The sequence below is a fragment of the Ursus maritimus genome, unplaced genomic scaffold (genome assembly GCF_017311325.1).
Source record: "Ursus maritimus isolate PB19 unplaced genomic scaffold, ASM1731132v1 scaffold_15, whole genome shotgun sequence".
In the NCBI taxonomy this organism is placed as follows: Eukaryota; Metazoa; Chordata; class Mammalia; order Carnivora; family Ursidae; genus Ursus; species Ursus maritimus.
Window position 1 is genome coordinate 63,168,287 of NW_024423897.1, and position 15,325 is coordinate 63,183,611.

General features: G+C 59.3%; 1 protein-coding gene across 1 annotated transcript in view; it reads left to right on the forward strand.

The window, feature by feature from the left end:
* The window catches only part of SLC9A3 (solute carrier family 9 member A3), a 45,594-nt gene that overhangs the window by 16,552 nt on the left and 13,717 nt on the right, over positions 1 to 15,325 (forward strand). Inside the window, 1 exon segment of the mRNA XM_040630592.1 lies at positions 13,647 to 13,949. Coding sequence (XP_040486526.1) covers positions 13,647 to 13,949 — 303 coding nt within the window.

The window sequence follows — 15,325 nt, forward strand, 5'->3', positions numbered from 1 at the left end:
GGGGGCGGCTGCCTGCAGAGGGAGAGGCCCATGAGGGCAGGCAGCCCTGGCGGGGAGCTGGGGCCATCATCTCCAGCCCGGCCACCCGCACCAGCCCATGGGGCCACATTTAGCTGTTTTCAGCCTAAATCCACAGAGCCAGGCCCCAATGCCTAACGGTGGGAAGTTAAGATGAATTGTCTGCTTTTCCAGAAATAAGGTCCTCCTTCCTTGTAATGTGCTCTGTGCCTTCATCAAAGGAAGCCGGGGAGGGTCTGTGCTCCGCAGGCAGCCTGACCTGGAGCTGCACGGCTGGGCCACACCGGGGCCCACGGAGGATGTACGTGGGTGCCATGATGGAGGCATGTGCGTGCCCTCACAGGCACGCGGGTCACAGCATCCATGGAGACCTTGTCACCTCCCATGGAGCTCCTGTCCCGGGATGGACACATGTCAGGCTGTTTCTGGGGAGCGTCCGCCCCAGCGGGGGGGACGGGGCGGGGAGATGGGTGGTGCGTCCAGGGGCCTGCGGTGTGCACCATGTCTGACACCCACATCTCGCAGGGGCACGTGGCTGCTGGGCTGCAGGCGGGCTTCTCCCTTGGAGAAGCTCTCACTGACCCCCACTGAGGCGCAGGCCGTTCTCCACCGAGGCGGGCGTCTCCGACTCCGACTCTGACTCCGACCGGCGGGTGGCCTGAGGTGCACGACCACGTGCGCCACACACAGCACCTGCTTTGCCGCTGCCGAGCCTCCAGCTGCTGGTTCCGGAGGCGGTGCTTCCCCTGCCCACGCACACTCACACCCACGCCCTCTCGTGCTTGTCACACAACTCAGTCACACAACTCACACCCACGCATGCTCGTGCTTGCTCACACAACTCACAGTCATGCGTGCTCACACATCTAAAGCGTCACCGCCAAACCCAGGGTCACCTAGGTCTCCTCTTACTCTGTCCTCTAGGAGACTGAGAGCTTGGCATTTCACACGGAGGTCTGTGATGCGTTTTGAGTCCGTTATTGTGAAGGCTGCAAGGTCTGCGTCCAGATCCACTTCCGCACGTGCACGCCCCGCTGTTCCGGCAGCCCTTGCTGAAGAGACGGTCTCTGCTCCTTCGTCCGAGCTCAGTGCCTGCACTTCTGTGGGTCTGTTTCTGCGCGCTCTGCCCTGTCGTGCTCCTCTATTCGTCTGTTCTTTCACCAGCACCACGCTGACTGGGTTACTGTGCTTTTACACGAGTCTTCAAGGCGGGAAGTGTCAGTCCTGTGCTTGGTTCTCCCTCGATGCTGTGTGGGCTGCCCGGGGTCTTCTGCCTCTCCATATGATAAAATATGGAATTTTTGTTGTGTCCACGGATCATGCCAGAAAGAGCTAACAGCTTGACCCGGCCGAGTCCTCCTATCCATGTCTGTAGAGTACCTGTCCATTTACACAGGTCTTCTTTGAGGTCTTCATCCAAGTTTAGAAATTTCCCCATGTAGGTCCTGTACATATTGTGTTAGGTTCATACCTAAGGTTTTTTGTTTGTTTGTTTGTTTGTTTTTGGTGCTGATGTAAATGGCATTCTGTTTTAAATTTCAAATTCCATGCCTTCGTTGCTGGTTTATAGGAAAGTGACTGACTTTGTGTATCCTGAAACCCTGCTGTCCTCATTCATCGGGATTTTCTGCGCACAGGATCACATCACCCGGCAGCAGCCCAGCTCCTGCCCCTCCCTGCGCAGCGAGGCCAGCACACTCGCCCTGTGCTCCTGGCTAGCTGACATACGTGGGGCTATCTTGTCCAGGACCATGCACGTGGGTGTGCAAGGCGGGAAGGAGCGGTGATGTGAGCTTGCCAGCTGTGGGGCTCTAGCCAAAGGAGATGACATGGAAAGCCTGCCCTGCCACCACACGCGTGCTAAGTTCTGGCGTTTTCCGCCCAAATTTCAGTGCTGTACATTACGACCACACGAACTGTCTCCGTAGCCATGAGATCGCGTGGGACCATTTTTCCATTTGCAGTACAGCCTTTTGCTTCACCTGAAGTTAGTGACTGTTTCTGTTGGCATAGTTTTCCATGTATTTAAATGACTCTGCCCGAAACTCCCAGCAGGCTGCTGGGCAGAACAGGTGACCAAGTGCCCAGGCTCCTGCTGTCTGTGGAGCACAGCTTCAGTTCCTCTCTCCTCCTCTCCCCCACGCCGGGCACCTCCTCTCCTGAATCCCATGCCTTGTGCCTTGGGGAAAACCTCGGTATGGTGGGTTCATTCCCTGCCAAATGTGCCTTTTCCCCTGTTACTTTCGGGTACTGGTTGTGCAGGGGGCAGGTGACAGCCAAACATCGGGAGCAGCCTGACCGCCCCTGGACACACCTGGAGGTCACCTCCCTACCAAAGAGGGAGGCAGCACTCCGGCTCCCTCCAGAGTCAGTGTTGAGGCCATGGACTCCTGCTCCCTGCCCCACGCTTCGTGTGGGCTCTCTGCCCTCTCTTCCCGCCCTCCTCCTGGCCGTTCATAACGGTGTGCTTTGGGGCAGATCTGATTCCGTCCCTGGGAACGTGAGCTCTAGGGGTGTTTGCAGTTGTGAGCCAGTGTGGCCGTGGCCCTGCTGCCCGCTCCTTCCAAACATCCCTGTGCCTTTATTCTCCTTCCTTTAGGGTTCCCTCCTGAGTTTGGTGTCTGTGTCTTCTTCCTCTATCTTCTGAGATAGCTTTTCATCTTCATCTCTCACCTCCTCTGCTGAGTACTTCTGCTCTCATGTTTGAAACAAGGTTTTAAACCTCTGGGTGCGTTTTCTCATCGAGGGTGCAACCCTTCGTTCGTGGGTGCAGGTGGTGACGTTCGAGGCTAACCCTCCAGCCTTTCCTCACTTGCTTCCGTGCTTCAGCCGTGGGTCCGTGCCCGAGACAGCCCAGCAGCAGACCTGGGCCCATGTGTGTGGGAGCAGGGTGCCACGGCCACCTGGGGAGTGCGGACCCCCAGGTACGGGCATCCAGTGCGCTCATATCCCTCCTTCCTGTTGGCCCGACCAGGGAACTGAAAATATAGAAAATAAGTGACATCTCCCCCTTCTGTTTTCATCGGGCCTGGGGAAAAAGCACTCAATCCACCTTCCTGCGAGAATCTGATTTTCACTTTACAACATCCTAGAAAGTTTTGACTATCATCTTACCACAAGGAAACGAAGTCCAGAGGGATAAAATAACAATAGCTTGCTAAAGTCCCTGGGAACAGATGCCTTGGAGGTGCCGCTCCACCGGGGGACCCCCAGCACGTGGGCTGATGTGAGGGGGAGGGTTTGGGGGCAGCTCCCAGCCAGGCCACCCAGCAGGCTGTGCCCTCGCCTCTGACCCTCCTGCATTTGGGGCCAATGATGGGAGGTTGGGGGTACAAGAGCCGTGTCGGTGAGGGGTGTCTCGGCTGCGCCATCTGCCCTTGCCCGTCAGTCCAGCTTTTCTCAAGACCTGGTGTCTGTGCCGGGCCCTCAGGCTGGCTGCTGTCCTGCCGTCTTCCCACCTTGGGGAGCCCTTCACCCCCCTACAATGCTGCGTCAGTATCAAAAGTCAATAGTCCCCATCATTTCCTGCTGCTCTGCATCTGGGCAGCGGCCCATGACAAAGTCCTGGCTTCGGGGGCCGGCGCTAGGAACGCCCTGATAGTGGTGACCGCAGCACCGCGGCAGCTGCGTGAGTGGGCACAGTCTTGGTTTACGGCTCCTTGGGACCTTGCCCACACATTATCTGCACAAAAGATGTCCTCAGAGAAAATGGCCTTACTGGAATTTTCACATGAAGGTGTAAAGGTCACTGAGATCTAAACTTGCTCCCCTACAGAGAATCTGTTCACAAAATCGTTGTGGCCTTTCCAGGGCCCCTCACGGCCCCCGGCCCCACCCCAGAGTGAAGGATCTGTATCTTTGCTTCCGTGGATTTTCGAGTGGATTTGCTCATGAGGGTCAGTCTCCAAAGCTCCAGCCAACCGTCAGGTCAAGATTAACTGAAAACTCTGAAGAAGGATGCCTTTTCTGCTTTGTCTGGCCTCCAGCGCCCCGGCCCCAGGTCCCTCCTCACTGTGTCCGTGCTGTTCTGCGGCTCTTTCCACATCCTGAACGGAGGAAGGGCTCTGGGATCGTGTGATTCTGGTGTGGACACCTTTCCTGCCACCTTCAGTCCTTTGGCTCCTGTGCGTTTCGCAGCTGGAGTTCAAGGAGTCGCTTTGTTACGTGGGTCTCAGCGAGCCGACCACCAGCCTCCTTCAGCAGCCATGCCCGTGGGCAGTGCACTCAGCAGTCAGCCTGACTCCTGTGGCTCTGCTCAGGCCGCTGCCCTCCATCCTCTGAGGTCCGGGCCTGGCCCCAGCCCCTCCCGCGGCTCTCCCCACCTCACCTCTGACCTGCAGCTTCTAGGCCTCTCCCCCACCCACACTTACTTGCCCTGGACCCTCAGTTCTTCTCAGACCTACTCCAGCCTCACTTGAAGACGGATCAATAGAAACGGAAATGAAATAGAAATCCAATCTGAAGGACTTCTCAAATCTATAAATTTATGTCTTTCACCAAATTGGGGACATTTGGGGCCATGGCTTTTTCATATTTTTTTCCACCGCATCCTCCCTCTCCTCACCTCTGGGACTCCATTTACACACATATTGGACCTTTCACACTGTCCCACTGACCACTGATGCCCTACTCACTTTTTATCTTTTTTATCTTTGTTCCTCAGGTGGGACCGTTTCCACCAATGTGACTTCAAGTTCACGATCTCTTCTCTCATCCCTCTCTGCTGTTAAGCCTATCTACTGAATTTCTTATTTCAGATATTGAACTCTACAGTTCTAGAATTTTCATTTGGTCGGCAATCAGCCGACTGCAGCCCATGGGCTGGCCACAGGTTTCTGTAGACAAAGTTTCCGCGGAGCACAGCTGTGCCCAACCGTTGCTGCATGTTGAGACTTCTCACGACGCAGCGGCAAAGCCGAGCCGGGGGCAGGCAGACGGGGTGGCCCGCAGGCCTAAACAATTTGCTATCTGCCTCTTACGGAAAAAGTTTGCCGACTCCTGTTCTTTTCTGCTACTGAGATTTACCATTTTTTAATTCATGACAAGCATGTTTCCCTTTACATCCTAGAGCATAGTTACGTAGCTCTTTTTAAACCCTTGTCTGCTAAATCCAACGTCTGGATCACCTCGAGATCTCGGTTGATCTATGGGTCCCATTTCCTGTTTCTTCATATACCTGGTAATCCTGGATTGTTGCGGGACCCTGGGGCTCCTGCGTTGTAGAGACTCTGTATTCTGCTGTGTTCCTCTGGAGAGCACAGATCTTTGTGGTGGCTCTTGCTGGGCTGCCATTTGACCAGGAATGGACCGAAACTCCAAAGATGTCTCCCCTGTGGTGACAGGTGCTTGGGACCTGTCTCTCTCGCGTGTAATTCAAGGATCAGCCGGGAATTTGGAAAGTGTTCATGCACAGAATGTGGGGTTTGGCCTCTCACTGCCCAGCTCCTGCAGCCATTCCCATCCCTGTCCTCCACTCTCTCGATCCAGTAAGTAAGACCACAGCTTTCTATCTGAGTTTTCACTGCTCCGCACGACCCTGGCTGGGGCCTGTCTTCGGGGAAAAGCCATAAAGAACAGGGAAGTCAGCAAAACAAATGCAAAAAAGAAAACAGGGCACCCGCCCGTTGCTGCCCCTTCCTTTGAGGTCTGGAGCCCTCCGGTGTCTCTTTCCGTCTCCCTACTGTGTTTCAGTGGTTGTTCCCGGGGAGAGTTGGTACAATGGGTCTATACAGTGTCCGGCCCCACAGTTACAATTGTCATAGACCCTGCTCTCAAACCTTTAAGTTAGAGCCAACCATGAAATCCTAAGAAAGCAAAGCTTTAAGTGTGTGACCCTTTATACTCAGAGCACTTTGGAAGCAACCTGGCGCAGGAGGGTTGAGAAGGAGGGCCGAGCGCCCAGGGAGAAGGACGCGGGTGTGGACGGCCGGCTGGCGCTTGCCCAGCTCTGGCATGCTGTCTGCCTGGACGCCCGTTCATGGGTTCGCTCGACAACACTCACTGCTGGTTATTACGAGTGTACACAGTTCCACGTGCGATTATCACAGCACCTGCCATGTGGCGGGATGGCCCTACGAGGGACGGCCTCTGGGGTGGACTCTCCTGAACCCAGGATGGGGCTTTCGTTTTAAATCAAAGTGCTGCTCTCGGTCTCTGTCCAGCTCAAAGCTGGCCGGGGCCCAGCCTTCCTTCTGTCCTCACTTCCCTTGTTCACAATGGCTCAGTGTTGAGGAGTCTCATGCTTCCTAGGAAGCTATTAACAATTTTCATTTTTTAACTAAAAAATTGAGAAAGTTTGCTGGAGTTTTATAAGCCTGCAATGTTTAAAGAGTTTTGTGGTTTGTGAGCAGAAGGGCCAGTCCTGAAAGGACCCCACTGCTCTCGAAGCTCTGCTCGGGTCCCGGAAGCAGGCGCCCCGGGGAGAGGCCAGGCTGGCTCGTCCCACAGGAACCGAGCGCTCATCCGCGACACCCTTGCCGGCGGGAGGCGTGGGGTCAGCTAGGAAATACCTGAGGACACTCTAGTCTCTGGCTCCTGCCCTGGGCTTGGCGGCTGGCACGTTCGCTGTAGCTCCTCCCTTGGTGCCTCGTGAGGTGGCGTGGGGGTCAGAGTGAGGGGTCTGCTCCCCTCCTCATGGGGGGGGGGCTCAGGGCCGCCCCATCCTGAGAAAGTGCTGGAGGACCCCACACTTGCGCGTAGAGTTAGTGCTGGGGACACACATGCAGGCGTGCGTGTGTGTGTGTGTGTGTCTACGTGTCCGTGTGCGTCTGTGTGTCTGTGTGTCTGTGCGTGTCTGTGCGTCTGTGTGTCTGTGCGTCTGTGTGTCTGTGTCTGTGTCTCTGTGTCTGTGTGTGTGTGTCTGCGTGTCCGTGTGCGTCTGTGTGTCTGCGTGTCCATGTGCGTCTGTGTGTCTGTGTGCGTCTGTGTGTCTGTGTCTGAGTCTGTGACATTTCAGGTCCAATCCTGACCTGCCTGGGCTCCTAAGTGAACTGGGTCTCCTGTGTGTGCCCCAGGCCCGAGCTTCCCTTCTCTCTGGGACGGTCTCCACCGCTCGGTCTGGTTACTTTGTCAAGCAGCGTTTAACTTTCCACGGCTCGTACATGTTAAAGTAAAACCAAAGGATTTACTGTGCTGTTGCCTTTGCGTGGACTCAGCTGAATTTTGTTGGGAGATCCTTGGAGGCGGTGGCCACGTAGGGCCTGACCCCGGGTGCCCAGCTGCGTCCAGAGGGGGCGTGACACCCGTCAGCAATGACCTTCCCAAGCCCCCGGCACTGCTTGGTCCGGGCCTGCTCCAGAAGCGGCTGGCGGGCAGGCTGGCGCCTCCTGACCTTTCACACCAGTCCGAGGGTTTGTAATTACAAGGAAAAGCGTGTGTCCCCCGTCGTTGCCACCCTGCAGCCGGGCGTCTGTGCTTAATTAGCTGTAACTCTCCCGGCCGCAGCAGTCCGCTACCTGGGGGTTCGGAAGTCACTTGATTAACATGCCCTTGTTGGAAGGCACTGGCCACGGCAGGCGGGGGAGCCCAGGACCCCACTCCATCCCCGACCCCGGCCCTGTGGTCTGGGCTTTCTTGGCGCACTTGTCCTCTGCTGTCCTTGTGGCTCTGCCTTGTGTGTCCTGGGAGTGTGTGCCACGGGCCGTGCCTGCACGAGCACCTCAAATATTTGCTGGGCTGGAGCTGTGCCTCAGGTGTGCGGGGAGCTGCTGTGTTCCTGCAGCTTTGTCCCCGTGGCCGTTCTGCCACAGCTGGGCCGGCGTCCACACTGCACGGTTGGTGTGCGTGCTGGGCCACTGGCTACCCTCTCCCCTGGCGAGTACACAGGGAAAGCCCGCGGCCCCTCAAAGGCTCGGACACCCTCTGCCTTTCCAGCCTACAGGGTTTGGCTTCTCCCCAGCCAATGCAGTGGAATTTTGATGTGGAAGGCTGCACCACCTAATTGCTTCCCAAGGTAACGGCCACCCTCATGGCACGTGGCCTTTCTCTGTGTTCGTGGCTCAGGCTCTGGGACAGGCCAGATGTGGCGGCCCCAGAGCTGTGGGTCCCGAGGAGGCGCTCTGGGCTGCTGCTCAGGTCCTTCTGTCTTTGGAGGTGAAGCCAACAAGGGCTGGGAGGGAATCGGGATCTTTCCACCCACCGTTGGAGCCTTAGTGGCCAAGCCCACCTGAGCACATGGCCCCTGCAGCGTGGACCGAGGTACTGGGGGTTCTGGTGACGGGGCCAGTGACGAGTCGTCTGCCTCTCGGTCCCTGCTCCCCTGCCCTCCCCCTTCCCAGCGGGATTGCAGCAGAGGCAGGGTCGCAGGCTGTGGACGACTTCCACAGTGACCTGATGATGTGCACCAACCACGGGAAGGAGGGTCTGTCCACGGTGACCTGCCCCACCTGGGAGCCGGTGTCCATCCAGGTTTCCGGCCAGCGACAGGAGCCAGACGCCACAGGGCACCTCCAGCAGGAACTCGGCTCACCGGCTCCTAAAATGCCCGTTATACACTTCATGGCTGAACCACCAGCAAATTGCCACTTAGAATCCATCAAGTGTTCCGTTTCATCAGCTCATTACAGCGCAGCTGCCGTCTGGAAGGGTCATGGCTGATGGGGAGAGCTGCCTGCGGGCCTGACCAGTCTCTGGCTGGCCGGACCTGTCGTGAAGAATTCCCATCAACCAGAGACCCCAGCCACTCGACACCGTCACCTCCCCTCCTGACGGGGCTGGGCGGCAGAGATGTGCAAAGCCTGGAAGGAACAGCTCTGGCTGGGAGCAAGCTGCCCACCAGACACCAGCTGAGAGTCCGGAAAGAGGGTCCCAAGAGGGCTCTCCCCACTGCCCACTGCCAAGCTGTCAGCCCGCAGGACAAGGACAACATCCCACTCCCGTCCGTAGCTCAAGAGAAGACACACGGGCCCCTGTGAGACAGAAACCTGACTCGGAAAATTGCCCCACACCCATGAATGCAGAGAAAGTGAGGTCGGGCACCAACAGGACAGAGGAGCACCCGGCAGCCGTGCTGATGTCCTAAGAAGAAGGGGGAGGACCCCACCAGAATAAAATGTGACCCAGGAAACAGAAGGGAAGTCCCCACAGAGCTTTACATCCCAGGAAAGGGTCAACGCAAACTCAATTAGACGCTCCAGGGACGACCATGAAACAGGGAAATTGTTAAAGAGCGTTTCGTGGGGAAACACTCAGGGTTAGCTCTGAGACATGACTGACTGAGAGCAGGAGGGGAAGCTTCGCGTGAGCGGGACTCTGGCAGGTGGGACAGGAAGGCCTGAGAGATTCCCATGGATATAGGGGGCCGGGGACAGGACGGTCTGGAGAATCCGCACACGGTCCGGGGGCAGCCGAACCCGGAGGGCAGCGTCGCCTGCTGGACAGGTGCGTGCCGCCCGGCATGTACCCCCAGTGCCACCTTCTGCCCCGGGGTCGAGGACCGTGCGGGGTGAGAGAAGCAGCCGAGGCAGGGTGAGGGGCCGGCTGGGCGCTGGGCGGGTGGGGAGAAGCCTGCGCAGACTGAAGGGCCGTCCCCAACGCTGGGGAAAGGACATCAGTGTCCTTTGCTACAAGGTCCTTGCTACAAGGGTGTCCTCAAGGGTGAGAGAGTCCTCCCGACAGCGGCAGGAAAAACAAGCGAACACGGCCCATCAGGGTGAGGTGAGGAAAACGCGCGCTGCTCCGTTCCCTCCTCCGTGCCCGCTCACGGCCCCAGCAGCGTGTGTGACCCCAGGACACCAGCCGGCGGTCTGGTGCTGCTGACACAGGCAGATGCAGGAAGATGCGAGGCAGCCGCTCGGGAGCAGAGAACGCGCCGGAAGGCCAGGCGCGCACAGAGAAGTGAGGGAATCGGGGAGCAGACGTCTGTGTGGGAGACCTTCTCTCTGCGGATGGGCAAGTCCTTCCGTGTCACAATTAGTTTTAAATATTTTCTTGGTTAAAACCAAGTTAAGTGGAATGTTAAAATCTGTAATAGGAAACATAGAAGTACAATGGCTTATTCTAAGGCACAAAACTCAGAAGCCACGAAACAGACCAGTAAGTGTACCACGGCCGACGTCTGCACGACATACAGCTAAAAGGGGAACAGCCTACCTCGGTGCGAGGACCCTGCTGCAGGCGCCAACAGGCAGCCGTGCCCCGTCCCCCGGCGAAGGCCAGCAAATGCCGGAGCAAGCGGTTCGCAGAGAACAGGTGCTCACACCTCCCTCCGAATAGGACAGAGTTACACCGAACGTCCCAGCAGACACACCTTCTCCCCTGCCTGGCTGGAGGGCGGGTGTCCGCCACGTGGGCCGCTGTGGCAGGCGCTGCTCGTCGGGTCGCAGGTGAGCTCTGGATGAAGACGCGCACGCCTCCCAGCCCTCCAGAAACGCACCCTGCACGAGACGTGTCCAACGTCGGGACGGAGAGACGGGACCGACGTGCCTGTCCGTCCAGAGCATGGCTGTGCCCGGATTTCTTTCTCGATGAGTCAAAACCTCAAGTCGCCTCTTCCGTGGATTTTTACTTTTGAGCCGAACACCAAGTCTGAGGCCAGCTTGTCCCTCATCCACCCGTTTTCCAGATTCATAAGATTTTATGGTAACGGGCTGCCACACAGGGACCCTCCCAAGGACCGGCCTGCGGTGTCCACACAGGGTCCTCCTGTTAAAGATAAGCCGGGTCCTTGGCACCAGCGGCAAACTGACCAAACCAGGATCCCGTGTAAATCTCTGACTTGGGCAGACATTGTGGCTAAAGGCTAAATACTCAGCAACGACCTGAAGCCAGTTCCGGGGCCAAAACCTGGGCAAGGGGACTTTCTAGAGTTCAAAGGTCGTTTGGTGCCCCCAAGCCTGACCCCTACTGTGGTGCTCAGAGCTCATGAGGACACGGCGTGGATTCCGTCCTCAGAGAGGCCCAGCCCACACCCCAGCGGGCACCACGCACACCGGTGCCTGCTGCTCGACGGCCTTCCCTGGAGAGGCAGGGTCATGACCCTGAAAAGGTGAGAGGAGCATCCGGGAGCTTGTCACAACTGTGACCCCTCCTGCAGCCTGGCCAGGGGGCACACCTTATAGAAAGCAGCAGCTTGGTGGGCCGTAGAGGGAGCCCCCCATGACCCGGGGTTCACCGGGAGTCGTGGGGCCAGGAGAGGGCATGGAGCCCACCCCAGAGAAAGGCACCCCTGCCAGCAGCCCTGCCAAGGACAGAGATGCAGGCAAGAGCTGAGCGTGACCCCAAGCGGGCCCCGCCTGCAGGACCGCGGCTCCGGGCAGGGACCAGGGTCTTCGTTAACACCACTCCTGAGCAGCAAGCCCACTGGGACAGAGGGAATTACAAACCCAGCTGTCTCTGGACATTAGCAAATGAACAGGGAGGCTCCAGATGGAGGGGACACGTCCCCCAACCCTCTCTGTGACAGCAGCGTGGTGGGGTCTGCAGGGCCTTCAGAGCTGGTAGAATGCCGAACCCGTGGAGCCTGGTGTCTGCAGCAAGGCCCAGACCGGCAAGGCCTTCAGGTGCTGCCCCCTGTCTTCCCAAAGCACGGGGAGCCCCACCACCGCAGGTCCAGGGCGCTGGAGAGCGCCGCCACAGCCTCGCCGGACGCCAGCCCCGTGCGGCTGCATCTGGGGCGCCACGTGCCGCCAAGGACCGGGCTTTCGGGCCCGGTCGTGTGTGAGCAGAGCCAGGTCTGGGGTGTGCAGTGCCGGGCGCGTGCACTGTCCTGCTCACCGGTGCCCTTCCCAGGCTCCGAGAGAGCACCCTTCAGGCAGACGTGAGCCTGGACACCCCAGTGAGGCCAAACCCTCCGGATGTTTTCCTGCTGACCAGCTGGGGCGGCCCTGAGGGTTTCCAGGGAAGCTGCCGTCTGTCATTCTGGGCAGCCACCTCCTTGTGCCCTTTGTCACACGTGCCCCTGCATGGTTTGGTAAGCGTCAGTCACGCGGCAATGTCAAGGTGCTGGCCTCCCTCTGTGGGCCTCTCCCTCTGCGGGCCTCCGCTTCAGGGGAGCAGGGATGCCGCCTTCACCTGAGCAGTGTGAAAGTTTTCTGAAGAAAGAACGGAACTTGACAGGAATAGAGATAGTGCGACCATGGCTGAGGGTACAGGAGAGCCAGAGAACCTTCAGGGCGTGTGGGGGGCAGGAACCCCTGCAGATGCTCGGATCCCAGAAGCATTAACCCGTTCTGCCCCTACAAGCGGAGACCCGGTCCTTCCCAGGGCACAGTGACCAGCTGGTCGGTGACACTGCGGTGCACCTGGAAGGGCCACTCTGCTTCTCAGCCAGACTTGGGGGGCCACGCAGGAGGGAAAGAACTGTGCCTCGGGAGTCTCCCCCAGAGCCGGCATCTGACCCCCATGATGACCCCATCATCAAACAGGCCAGGGAGGGAGAGCAGGGCTCGGGGCAGGCAACCTGGTGGGAAGGGTGGGTGGGACCAGAACCCCACCCCGGGCCCAGAGGGCCAGCCCCCCTGGGCACTCCAGCCCCCTAAGACGGGACGGGGTCAGCAGGGGCAGCCTGCTCTGCGCGGAGCTGAGGTCTTGGCACCTCAGAAGACAGCTGTCCTCTGAATTCCCAAGAAGTCCTCTCAATAAAGAGAACCTCAGTGAATGAAGGAGAGTTACCTGGAACATTGCTGAGGCCACGGGAGCCAGCCTGTCCGGTCAACATTCCAACTGTTTTGAAGTCAGGCTTAACATAGGAATTCTCCTCACTTTTTTCCTGAGTCTTAAAATAGAACAAATAAAATAGAAGGAGAAATGGGCCCCAATCGTTCTGTGAGGCTGCCTCCCTCACCCCAGGGGACCAGCTGTCAACAGGGGGACGCTGGGGCCCACTGCTCCGCACCCCTGCAAGCTCGAATAGGGGCAGTGAAGCCAGTGCCTGTGGGGGAGCCCTGAGACCCTGGCCTCAGAAGGCGCTGTTCCCGGGGAGCTGTGACCTGCAGAGGACCAGGAAGGGGGGACGGTCCCTCCAAGGCCAATCCAAGCAGCAGGGCTTCTAGCAGGGCGCCAGCACCTTGAGACTCGCTGGTCAGCTTAGGCCAGACGCGGCATGGAGGGGTGAGGGCTATCCCTGCTCAGAGCGCTGGAGCGGGCCACGTGGGGGCCGTGGGGGCCCTGCGCTCTGCCCACCCAGCTCGGGCCTCCTGTCCTCAGGACCTGGAGCTGCCCCTCCGGCCTGGCTCTATCATAGGCGGGTCTACCTGCCCCCGAACCCACCTCCTCACCAGCCTCATGGGCTGCCCATGGAAGCGGAGGGGCTAGTCCCCCTGCGGGAGACAAGGAAACCCCGAGGCAGGTATCCTGGGAGCCGGGTCCCGAGGGGACCACGTGAGTGGGACCAGACCCAGATGTCTGTCCTGTAAGCCAGGACAGCCCCTCCCAGGCCGCTGGGCTGTGTGTCCACAGAGAGGTGTGAGCAGCCCCTCCCGGGTGTGAGCAGAGGGGGCCCAGGAGGTGGGTCCCAGCACCACCAGCACAGCCCACCAGCCCCGTCTGCCTGAGCACCCTCTGCGTTTCCGGAAGGAAACCTGCCCGCTCGGGAGGGGCCTGCAGTGGCCCTGGACCAGCCCACTCCTGCCGGCGGCTGCCCGGCTCAGAGGGGTCCCAGCGCACTGACCGCCCTCTGCCCCTCCCCCCAGGCTTCCATCTGTCGCACAAGGTCACCAGCGTCGTCCCTGAAAGCGCACTGCTCATCGTGCTGGGCCTGGTGCTGGGCGGCATCGTCTGGGCAGCCGACCACATCGCCTCCTTCACGCTGACCCCCACCGTCTTCTTCTTCTACCTGCTGCCCCCCATTGTGCTGGACGCCGGCTACTTCATGCCCAACCGGCTCTTCTTCGGAAACCTGGGCACCATCCTGCTGTATGCCGTCATCGGCACCGTGTGGAACGCGGCCACCACTGGACTGTCCCTCTATGGTGTCTTCCTCAGTGGCCTGATGGGTGAGCGGGCATGGTGTCCACGGGGGCGTCCTCGGAGCGGAGGATTCTTAGGATGAGGTTATCCTCGGGGCGGAGTCATCTTCCGGGTGACATCATCCTTGGGGCAGGATCCTCAGGATGGAGTTTGGGGATGAAGTCCTGGCTGGGGTCCTTGGGGTTCGGTCCTCGGGGCAAGGCCCTGGGGGGTGTTCTCGGGGTGGGGTCCTTGGGTGGGGTCCTCGGGGCAAGGTCCTGGGTGGGGTCCTCGGGGCAAGGTCCTGGGTGGGGTCCTCGGGCGAGGTCCTGGGGGGTGTTCTCAGGGTGGACTCTGCAGGAGCAGGGTGTGGCAGCCCTACTTAAGAAAGCTCAGGATACAGAATACAGACCCAGAAAGAGGATGAGTGTTTGGGGTGACAACGCTCACTGGTGGGTCTGTTTAACCGGATTGGTGTGTTTAAAATAAGGTTTAATTAATAAACAACAGCTATCTGGGCATCCCCAGGCTGAGGCTTGTGTCCTGCTTGGGGATGAAATCCTGTCCAACCAGGTGAGCAGGTGGGTGGGGTGGGTGGGACAGCGGAGCTGCTGTCCCTTCGCTCAGCAAGACGGCGGGGCTGGGCCTCCCTTCCCTGCACCAAGCCCCCAGGGAAAGGGAGGGGAAGGCCCCCTCTGGCAGAGGCCAGATTGAGGAGCCCCAGCAGACACGCATCTGAGAGCAAAGATGGGGTCCCTCCTACCCAAGCCTGCAAGAGAAGCCACGTCGGCCGCCGCGCGGCCACCATTCATCGGTGTGTCTGCACCTGCTTCCCCGGCCTGTGTCTCCTGCGGTTGGGGTTACTTAATTCAGCCCTGGCGTGGAGCCGAGGTGCACCCCACCCACCTGGGAGTTGGCCATTATCTACCTGGGAAACTGGAGCAGGCGGGGCCGGGGCTCCCCTGAGGCCTTGCACAGAGCGCACACAGCCCCAAACACGGCCGGCTCCGGGGTTGCTGCCCGTCTGCGGCGTGGGCCGGCGGCCCTCGCTCACAGCGCCGGGGGTGACCAAGGAGAAGTGGCGGTCGGCACCACGGGCACCTGTCTGTGCGCTCAGCCTTGGCCCCAAACACCTCCACCTGCAAGAACCAGACTCCTAGGGAGGGGCCCGGTCGGTGGTTTCCATCTGACTGAAGGAAGAGTCTGTGCTTCGCTCCCCGCAAGGATCGGGGCCTTGGAGCCTTGGTGACAAAGGACATGCACTGAGAGAGGCCAAAGGGCTCCTGACAGGAACCCTTGCCTTGCCTGGCCCATTTGTCATCTCAGGACTTTGTCCTCAGCCTGTGGGGAACACACATGCCGCTTTGAGCCCCTGCGGCCCTCTGGCACCACCCCCAGGCCCAACCCAGAGAACCCCCCCCCC